Consider the following 11,919-nt stretch of genomic DNA (forward strand, 5'->3'; position numbering starts at 1 on the left):
CTTTTGATTTGAGGTCCTTGGTTTATGACCTTGAAATTTAACTCAAAATCGGCCCTTACCGCACCTACTCCTCTAACAGAAACAAGTAAAAAAAAATCTCCAAATAAGGTTACCTTTTCAACAATTTAGGAACGGAAGCCTCAAAATGAAAAAAGTGAATAGTTTGATTCTTACCAAATTTTTATTGCATAAATTTTCTCCTAAAAGAAACTTTCTTAGGAGTCGGGGATTGCATAATGTTTGTTTATTCTGATCGTTACACTTCCACAATTCACGACAGGAATCACCTAACTGGACCATGGAGAGTATGAACTAAGCCATGACAGTAATAAACTAAATCATAACACCGAACTTTGTGTGATCTTAAATTGTGTGCAAATGTAGTTTTTTTTAGGAATAATTTACGGCAGATGTATACCATAACGAAATATGGGAAATAACAGACAGTAAAGAAATAACTGTACTTTATCCATTAGAAACGAACAAAAACTTATTAATTTTGACATACGCAAGCATAATTCTTTGTCAAATTATAACTATATGATGAAAACTTTAAATACTAACATATTAGCAATAACCAAAGAAACTTACGACCTTGAATTCATGTGCAGAGGTTCCTTTAGTGAAAAATCAGAATGTTTGTATTGTGTCATTTATTGTCAATAAAAACTCAAAAAAAAAACAACCATTTCTAACCTTACCAAACCATGACGAAATGTCTGTACAAAACGCCTCTCGATATGACGACCTTACTACCCGTGGTGAAATACTTCCTTAATTAAATTGGTTATTTAAAAACATAAAACTACACTTTTTATATTATCTATATTGGGTTTTGTTGCAGCAAGCCTCGGGCCAATGACAAGGCCCATACAGATATATTCACGTAATTATATCATAGCACAAGAAAATCTTCAAACACAAATAAATGAGTGCGCATGCTTGCCTGTCGATAAAAGATTCAATCTAAACTCACAACCAGTAAGTTCTTAGATGTCTCAAGATGTCAGAGTGTACACCAGCTATTTCAATATTCTTATATGATTACACTTTGTAGGGATGATTGGTTTCATTTTACTATTTATGACTGTGTTTAAGATATATATGTTTGGGACGATTCTGATTAAGTACCTTCAGAACATGTTTTGTTAACCCCAACTATACAAACATCACCCCTGAGTATTTGTTTTATATTTGTCCGCTCACTTATTTTTAGATGTTCCCGATTCAAAAACGTTTGACGTCACGTTGATGATAACATTACTTCGACATTTGACTCCTATGATGCCTCCCGCTGGTGGATATGACTGTTTACCACAAACACCTGAAGTCACGCAAGGTGCTGATTTGTCAAGAATCAAATATTACAGGAACTACTTGGCTCATCTAGATAATGGAAAAATAGACACTACATTCTTCAATACTGCCTGGATTGATATAACTAGTGTATGTAATGTTATTTTTTTTAACCAAAAAATGGTTACTAATAGGACGTCCATTTGTACTGAACTAGTACACATCTTTATTAAGGACCGGTTAAGGTCCGTCTTTACGTCTGGGATTTTTTCGCTATGTTGAAGACCATTCGGTGACTTTGGCTGTTTTCTGATTCTTTGTCCGGGTTGTTGTCTCATTGATACATTACCCATTCCAATTCATGACTTTTCACTTTTCTATCTTTGAAATAAAGATTGATATAATATATAACAGGTGCGAACGATACCAGACACAAAATTGAAAACTAAAGACTAATCAGCACGATCCTCGTCAAAATATGGGGGTGGGTTTGACTCAGGGAGGATAAGCAAAGCATGCTCCACATGTGGCACCCGTCGTGTTGCTCAAGATATTACAAAACCGGTACATAGTCTTATTCGGTAATTCAAATTCGTAAAGGGGACGGGATTGTGAATACGATATAAGAAACATATCCTATATCATCCATGAAACGGCTATTCTATAACAGTCAACCAACTCATAATGGCGTCCGTCAAACATACAAAGGAAAGGATTTCAACTACACCGTTTAGTACTTTTGGTTTAATAGCTTTCTTGTCAGCATCAAACCTCTATCAATAAAGTCATGATAGGAAATATAGGCCCGTGATTATCGTAACAATTAGGAGATATATATTTCGTACGCAGACGCTGATGGAATGATGCTACATAGAAGTAGTAAGTTGACAAATGAGAAGCTGAAATCCTCTCTTTTGTCGTAATTTTTTTTTCAACCGACCGTCATTATCAATTTCTTAATTTAAGTCAAGATGTGTGGTAGACTTAAATGAATCCTGTATCTCTAGTTCGATTGGATAGATGCGTACACTTTAGTCTCCGAATTTTGAATTATTTAGTGAGAACATCATCTATTTAACGGAATGGAAAATTAAAGGATATTGCAAATTTCTTTCTATCTAAGACATTCCTGTTTGCAGCCAGCCTCATAATAATGAAGAAAGAAGTCTACAAGAAGAGGGGAACACTTAGTTCTACCTAGGTGACGTTTAGATTCTGACGTCATGTGCGCGATTAAACGTTAGAGCCATGTTTTTGTGCATCTTTTTCAAATATGATAATCTGTCACTATTGTTTATGATGTTGTCGTATTCTTGCCTTTTATTTTGGTATGTGCGTTGTCTACATGCCTTTTGGTGTTACCTCGAAAACTTGGTTGTTGGTCGTCTCATTTGTGAAATGTGCTTCTTTGTCTATATATATTCCTTTTTATTTTCCATCGTTACATACATGTATATGACGTGGCTCTATACTTAAATATCCCGTCATTGTACTTTTGTACAATGGTAAAGTTGTGTAATCTTGTCTTTATCTTTTACCAATACGATTGGTCTGTATGCCTTTTTGTGCTTCTTGTTACATGTTTGTATGTTATTTTGTGATAAGAATGATAGCACAATGTTGGCTGCTGTATTATTGAAATTTTCACCTATTGTGTCTGTTTGTTATGTTTACACAGCATTGTGAATATAAAGAAATTTGATTCGACCGTCATAAAAATGAGAGGTTTAGCTAGCTTTAAAAACAGGTGTAATCAACCATTTTGTACATAAGAAAATGTCTGTACCAAGTCAGGAGTATGACAGTTGTTATCCACTGTGTTTTTGGCTTTTGACTTTACCATTTGATTAGGGACTTTCCTTTTCGAATTTTCGTCGGAGTTTTTTGTTTTACGATTTCGCTTTTTATATAAAAAAAAAATTGGGTAATTTAAATAAATATCTCTTCATTTTTTTTCATATTTTAGACGGCACTATAACCACTTCTTCTCTTTTTTTTATGTTGCAATTTTTACTGTTACTTTACATTGTTTATAAAAGTGAAAAACACAATTGCTTATTTTTATATTGTTGCTGTCATTTTATTGACTATTACTAGACAAATAAGGTTAACATTACAGATGGTTCACAATTCAAATTCTTATTTGAATTTGTGCTGTAACGAATCTGATTTCAGATATGCCATTGACAACGACTTTCCAATTTTCCTGTTCTTAGAGTGAGATGCGTAGATAAAATTGTAGGTATATATATCAATACAAATATCCAACTTTACCCAAAAATAGTGTTAGTACTTTTGTGTTTTTTCAGGCCCTTGTAAGATTTGTTGTCAGAAAATGAAGCAGGATTGTGACCAGTTGAAAATCAAACATCACACAATATACCACTCCTTTAGCCCCCCACAAAAAAAAAAAAAATTATCTTCAATTTTTGACCCCCCATTTTAAAGAAAAAAAACCCTTTTTACATCCAAAATAAAAATTTTACCAACATTTTTGTGTGATTTTTAACTTCAAAATTAAGAAGAAAAAAAAACACACTTTGTATTTATACCCCCCATAAAAAAAATAAAAAAAATTTTTTGTAAAGAGCACACCAAAACCTTAATCCTGGTTTTTTTTATAAAACTCATTTTTTCCCCTAAGGGGAGTAGTATAGTACTTGAACGACTCCAGCACCCCCCCCCTCCAAAAAAAAAAAATTTGACCCCAAAAAATTACCCTCATTTCAAGTAAAAGAGCCCTAAATTTTCATAAAAAAAAGAAGCAAAAAAACACCCAAAAAACACCAAATTTTCTTACTCCCAAAAAAACCGGGAGAACTGACAGAGAAAGAATTCTGTGGGATTTAAGAGAAAAAATAATTTCCCCAGTGCGCCCCAACCTTGATTTTTAATTAATTTTATCAATATAGTCTAGTAATAAAACGGATCAATACTACTACAACTTAAATTGCTTTTTACATTTGTGAAGTGCTATAGACAAAATCGATCATTGCAAATATTTACATGGTTGTCAAGAGTATGTTTACATGTTGCCTAGACAATGTTGTCATCACATGTAAACATATAGCAGACTGGTGCGGTCTTTCGTTTCAAATTAACAGTGGTGAGACATTAATTTTACCTTCAAATCAGTGTGAACGTGAAGCAGATATGGAATCAGAACAACAATGGACTGTTACCCAAAAACAATTGATTAATGATTATAGAATTTACTATCACAATATGGGATTGTTGGTTAACGAAATTGATTCAAATGGACCAACCGGAAAGATGCCGAAGCTTCCTAAAAAACCTAAACAACGGCTTAGTGACGTTTATGGAAAAGTGAATAAGAAAAAAATGACCCCCCTAGAACTGCACAAATATCTAACAGACAACATTGCTGATGTTAACCGCACAATTTCTAGAGAAACATTCACCGACGTTTATTTGCTTTTTGACAATGAGAGTGAGACGAACATTGTGGAAAAATTAAATAAAGGGATACGAAATCTAAAACGGCAGGATGCTCAAACACTTTTAATTCATATTAATTTTGGACAGTTTTTAAATCTTGCCAAAGCCTGGCTGGAAAATGAAAGGAAAGAAGGAAGAATTCAACAATCTTGGGCTACATGGTTAAAAGAGAAGACAGGGTATTCCGATGACCACGCGAGGAAGCTACGTGCTCTCGCAAAGGTTCTTCACGGATACCAACAATTTTTTTATGTTGGATTACCTCTAAATTTCATTTTGGGAAAACTAAAAGAAATTGAAATCATGCTACAAATTCCAGATTTCAATGCATTCTGGAGAGGACCTGTGGTTCTACCAACCACCAATGCTCTTCAATCATCACAAGACGATACACTTACACTGACTGCTTCCGAGTGACTTTTTTAAATGCTATATTTAGAAACTTAGAACTTTCTCAATCTGTAATTGTGTTTTTAATATAGTATATGTGATATTGATTTTCTTATTCCATATAAGGAGTAATTATACATGATCAGTGGCTGGGACAACTTTGTATATATTCCGTATAAGGAATGACTATTTCTCAATGCTATATTTAGAAACGGTTATGCATAACCGGGTAACTTTTAGTGGATGTGACAGTTCTAACTTTGAACAGTTATATTATGTTTATAGTGTTTGACTTGTATGTATTTATTGCACTTTTGTTTTCAAATTAAAATTTTGAAACTGATTATTGTTTTGGTAATAAATTAACCGTAAGTAAAGGAGGAGCGAAAAACCAAAGGGGCGTTATATCTCATAAGTAAAAAGTAAATCGACAAAGCCATGGCTAAAAAAGAAACAGACAAACAGACAAACAACAGAACACAAAATACAACACAGAAAAAAACCTAAAGACTGAGAAACACGAACCCCACCAAAAACCGGGGTGATCTCAGGAGCTCTGGAAGGGTAAGCGGGCCCTGCTCCACATGTGGCACCTTTCATTTAGAAAGATCTAAAACTTAGTCATCTGTAATTCTTGTTCATAGAAAGAACCTGTTATTTCTTCGCCTTTTAAATCAATTATTTTATAAGTAAAAGGAATTGTATTTAAAACTTTTTCAATTACAAATATTTCTTTAGTCCAACGAGTAGTATAACCCTTTTCAAATTTACCCTTCTTTTTTGTTATTCTTACTCTAGTACCTGCTTTAAATTTAGGTTTTTTAATGTTCTCTTCTTTTTCTGGATATAAATTTTTATACACTGTTAATTCATTTTTTAATTTACTTGCTTGAACAGGTGCCATTTTAATTGAAGAATGTACTGTATTATTATAATTTTTAACTAATTTATCTAGTATATTATAATATTTTAAAGTTTCATTAGCAGTAAAGTATTTATACATATGTTGTTTCATTGTTCCTATCCAGCGTTCCACTACACTAGATTTTTCTTCATTCTCAGTTGAATATAACTTTATGTTATTATCTTTTAACAATTCTTTTACTTGTCGATTATAAAATTCAGATCCTTTATCTGACCAAATATACATTGGTTTTCTTTCTTTAAATAATGTTTTAAATGCTTCACTTACTGCTACTCCTGTTTTATTTTTCAATGGAATCAACCAACCATATTTACTAAAAACATCTATAACTGCTAATAAATATTTATAGTGTTTATTTTGTTTTGAATATGGTTGCATATCTATCAAATCAACTGCCCATGTTTGATCTATTGAATTAACATAAACACGTCTTTTAGGAAAAGATTTTATAACTCTATGATGTAATTCATCTGCTAATTTATTTGTTAGATTTGTTTTAGACATTTTTAAGTAACTAAAATGTTTTCTTAAAAAATGGAGGCAAAAAAGGATAAAATTTTATCCAAGCTAGGAGATTCATATAAACTTGTTTTGACAAAAGAATATAAACATAAAGCAAGTATTTATGTATTTAATTATAAAATTAGTCTAAAGGATGAAAAACAAGAAACATTTACAAATGCTTTTGATCACATGGTAGACTATTCCATAAAAGATTACCCTAATGGAAGAATTAAAATAGTACCTATTCATGAAATCATAAGTACTAAACATAAAGGCTGGCCTATAAGAACATATAATACAGTTAAAAAGTTATTCATGGATCAAATGGAAAGATTATTAAATAGTGCTGAAGAATTAAATTTAGAAGAAGTTATTTTTGAAGTTACTATTATACCCAATAAAAGAGGAAAAGGTAAAGCTTTAAAAATATTAGATGTCATAAATAAAAGAAGTATTATCCAAATAAAAAATGATGATACAATATGTTTATCAAGGGCAATTGTAACTTCTTTAGCTTCAAACAAGTTGTTAGAAAATTTTACAAACTCACAATTAAAACACATTAAAGAGGGTAGACCATTACAAAAAAGAGTTGCTGAAGATTTACATGAACAATCAGGAGTAGAAATAAAAGAAGAAGGTAATAATTTAGATGATTTAAAAGCTTTTGAAAATTATCTTAATATTAGGATAATTGTTTTTACATCAAATAGTACAGAATATATTGTATATAATGGTAATGAAGAATATAATGAACAAATATATTTATATTATCATGATGAACACTTTGACACTATAACAAATATAACAGGATTTTTAGCTAAACGTAGGTTTTGTAAAGTATGTTTAATTGGTTATACTGAACAACATACATGCAAAGATAACACAGTAACAACTATCAGAAAACAACATATTTGTGATAAATGTAACAAAACATATACAGGCCCTATAGGGAAAAATCACAAATGTGGTGAAAAAATATGTTTAATATGTTATGAAAAATACACGGAAAGTAATGAAGAACACTTATGTTATATGAAACCATCAGTACCAAAACAAGTAAAAAATAATAAATATATATATTTTGATTTTGAAGCAAATCAAGAAACAGGAATACATATAATGAATTTTTGTATAGCTTACGATTTAGAAAATATTTATTGTTTTAAAAATAACTATGTAAAAGTATTTAAATGTGATTTCAATATTGATAATTTAAACTTGTTAGAATTAAACATAGATGATTGTTTTAGTGATGTAGAAAAAATTCCCTTTAGGGAATATGAAACCCCTATAGGAAATTCTGTAATAGACAACTTTTGTAAATATTTCATAAGAGACAAATTTAAAGACTACACTTTTATTTCACATTATGGAAAAGGTTATGATATGCAACCGATTTTAGGATGGATAATAAAAAATAAAATTGAACATAGTATTATTTCTTCAGGATTAAAATTAACATTTATATTTATTAAAGGAATAAATTTAAGATTCATAGATTCTATAAATTTTACATTATGTGGATTAGCTGCTTTCCCAAAAACATTTGGATTTGTGGGTAACAAAGGTTATTTTCCACATTATTTTAATACAACAGAGAATCAAAAATATAAGGGAATTTATCCTGATAAAGAATATTTTGGTTATAATACTATGACAATTAAAAATAAAGAATTATTTGATGAATGGTATAATAAAGTTAAAGAAAAAGAATTTAAATTCTATAAAGAAATATTTTATTATTGTCTATTGGATGTATTAATTCTTGCCAAAGGTTGTACCTTATATAGAAAATTATTTTTAAATATAACCAATAATTGTATCGACCCATTTCAATATATTACAATTGCCCAATGTTGTACAAAAATATTTAAAACATTAATGTTGACAAATGAAACAATTGGAATTCACAAAAAGATGACAATTAAAGAAGTACATTCACAAAAATCAATACAATGGTTAGAGTATATTTCTTTAGAATATAATATAATGATTCAACATGCTAAAAGAGGAGGTGAAAAGAAATTATTCATTAATAATAAATGTTATAAAGTCGATGGTTATTATTATGATAGAGAAAATAAAATGCGTAATGTTTATGAATTTTTTGGATGTTATTGGCATGGATGTACAAAATGTTATAGTCCTGAAGAAATATGTAAAAAAGATAGAAATAAAAAAACTATGAAAGAGTTATATGACCAAACTAAAGAAAGACTTAAAACTATTGAAGATTATCTAAAACCAAATGTAAAAATTCATACAATATGGGAATGTGAGTTTGATCAACAAAAATATCCTGAAGTTGATCCACATTTAAAACCTATTGATAAAAGAGATGCATTTTATGGAGGAAGAACAGAAACTATTCAATTATACAATAATCTTTCTGATTTAAAAGGTAGATATGTAGATTTTTGTTCTCTGTATCCATCAGTAAATAAATATTGTAAATATCCTATAGGACATCCTATTGCATATACAGATATTTCTGTAGATGATTATATAAAAAATCCCCATAGGAATTATTTCGGAATAATGAAATGTAAAATATTACCACCTAAAGGATTGTATCACCCTGTTTTACCTTATAAACAATTAACTAGTGATAATACACATAAATTACTTTTTGGATTATGTAGAACATGTATGAATAAAATATCTTTTAAATGTAAACACATAGATGCGTCAAGCGATCCTACTTTAAATAAACATGATAAAATACATGAAATAAAAAGATGTAAAGAATGTAAAAATATTAAAAATGAAAAATGTATACATTCTGATGAGGAAAGAGTTATAGTAGGTACATGGTCTACAATAGAAATAGATAAAGCAATAGAAAAAGGTTATAAATTACAAAAAATATATGAACTAGAACATTTTGAAAAAACATCTACAGATATATTTAAACTTTATGTAGATACGTTTATGAAATATAAACAAGAAGCTTCAGGATGTAAATGTGATCCTAAATATTGTAAAAATGATTGTAAAAACGATAAAGAATGTAAAACAAAAATACAATACATTATAGATAATACTGCTTATGATTTAGATATTGACAAAGTTAAGTACAATTCAGGATTAAGATTTATAGCTAAAATATGTTTAAATAATTTATGGGGACATTTTGGTATGAGAGATAATTTTACACAAAAAGAATATTGTTTTACTTTAGAACATATAACTAAAATAGTATTTAATGAAAAATATAAAGATATAAGTACTATGATATTAGATGAAGATATTGTTTTAACAGAATATAAAAATAAAGAAGAATACTCTAAACCTAATCCAAGTGTAAATGTTTATATAGCTTTGTTTACAACAGCACATGCTAGATTAAAATTATACGAACTATTGGATATTCTACAAGAAAGAGTTTTATACATGGATACAGATTCTTGTATTTATAATGATGATGGTTCTGAAGCTTGTAAAAAGATAGAAAGTATGATGGGAAATAAATTAGGAGATTTAACAGATGAAATTGTTTCAAAACATAACGCTAATCATATAAAACAATTTATATCTGCTGGTCCAAAAGATTATTCTATGAAACTAGATACAGAAAAACTAGTTAGCTGTTGTAAAGGTTTTAGATTAAATGCTGAAGTTGAAGAAAAGATTACATTAGATAAAAAAATAAAAATAGTTACTGATGAAAATGAAAAATATGAAACTGTAAAATATGACAACATAAAAATAGGAAAAGATAATCAACTTAAAACAGTTAAACAAGTTAAAGCTTATGATTATATGTTTGATAAAAGAATGGTATATTGTGAAAATGAAAATCTAATTAGAAGTTTTCCTTATGGATATTAAAAATTATATAATTTAAATTTTCATTTTAAAAAATAAAAGACTAAAAAATGATTGAAGCTTATACTGAGAAAGATGATCCTGACGCTAAAGTTATATTAGGAAGAATAATGTTATCAGATTACCAAATATGTTGTTTAAGAGATGATGGAGAATGTCCTTTGACTCCAAAACAAATGGAAGTAATGGAAAAATTTGATGGTAAAAAGTTATCTAAGTTTCCTCCTGGTTGGGATGCTTTTATTAGACCAGATAAAGTTTATGAATATGTTTTTGAAAAACCATGTCCTGAAATTTCTTTTTAAGAATTTTTTATTTTATTTTATTATTTCTCTATACCCCTAAAAACAGAAAAAGTACAGGAATAGTACATACTTTTTTCTGCAATTTTGCTGTTTTTACCAGGAAAAGTAAAGAAATTAGGGATTCTAATTTTTATCAATTTTTTATTTTAATTTCCAAACAATAAAACCAGTTAATGCCATACCACCAACAACAAATGCAATCTCTCTATTTTTCTGGTCTTCTGATGGAGTATAAAAATCACTTAATGTAGGCTTAGGTGATAATGAAGTAAATTTTTTATTCGTGACACGATAGTATAGTTTCATTGCCTGGTCAACATCATCAAAAGTCTGAACCGCATGATGTTCCTTTTGTAATTGTTCATTTATAAAATCTAATTTTTGTATTCTTTTTTTATTCCATTCTGCTTGTGCTTTTTCTAATTTTTCTATAGCTTTATCATGTCTTATTTTCTCTTCATTTGCATTACTACCCATATGTGAAAATAAATAATTACTCCCTGAAAATGCAAAAGCATTTGTTATTGCCCCACCAAGCATCATTGTTAAAGCACTTGCCATTTTATAAAAACAAAAATTACTTCATAATATCAGCAGGTATAATACCTTGCTTAATCAACATATCTTTTGTTGCCATTGCAAGTAATATATCAATGGATAACATTACAACATCATTCATGTTAAAATCCACTTTTGGTGCTGGCCTCCTTAATACCTTTTTACCTATTTCTGCATATCCAACTGTTAACAATGTTTCCACTCCAGCATGATATAACATATTTGCTATTTGTTTTCCGTCTTTTTGAGTTGTCATTTTAATGTACTAAATTTAATTAAATTCAAAAGGATCAATTTCTTTCTTTTGTTTTTCTGGTTTTGTTATTTCTTTAATCATTATTTCTGGTTTCTTACTTTGGTTGTAAAAAAACAATCCCAATCCAACAATACTTATAGAAAAAAGTACAAATTTATAATCAACTAGGGAACTGGAGTGTTTCTTGACCGAAGGAATATGTTCGTTTGATTCATAATCTGTTTCTGTATCAGAATCTTTTGTTATTTGTTTGATTTTTGAATTTTCTTTTTTTAATTTTTCCACTTCTTTTTTTCTCAATTCTGCATTTCTTATTCTTACTTCTGCACCTTTCTTACCAGCAGCTACTCTTTTTGGGTCTTTTTGTTTGGGTTTTTTAAATACTTCTATTTGTT

General features: G+C 29.2%; 1 protein-coding gene across 1 annotated transcript in view; it reads left to right on the plus strand.

Annotated features, from left to right (window-relative positions):
- LOC143084294 (uncharacterized) overlaps positions 1-10,710 on the plus strand; it is a 33,943-nt gene extending 23,233 nt beyond the window's left edge. Inside the window, exons 5-7 of the mRNA XM_076260705.1 lie at positions 7,143-7,214; positions 9,840-10,169; positions 10,466-10,710. Of these exons, the coding sequence (XP_076116820.1) occupies positions 7,143-7,214; positions 9,840-10,169; positions 10,466-10,710 (647 nt within the window). The remainder of the gene's footprint in view (positions 1-7,142; positions 7,215-9,839; positions 10,170-10,465) is intronic.
- Positions 10,711-11,919: the final 1,209 nt, after the last annotated feature.

The sequence above is a fragment of the Mytilus galloprovincialis genome, chromosome 7 (genome assembly GCF_965363235.1).
Source record: "Mytilus galloprovincialis chromosome 7, xbMytGall1.hap1.1, whole genome shotgun sequence".
NCBI classification, from domain to species: Eukaryota; Metazoa; Mollusca; class Bivalvia; order Mytilida; family Mytilidae; genus Mytilus; species Mytilus galloprovincialis.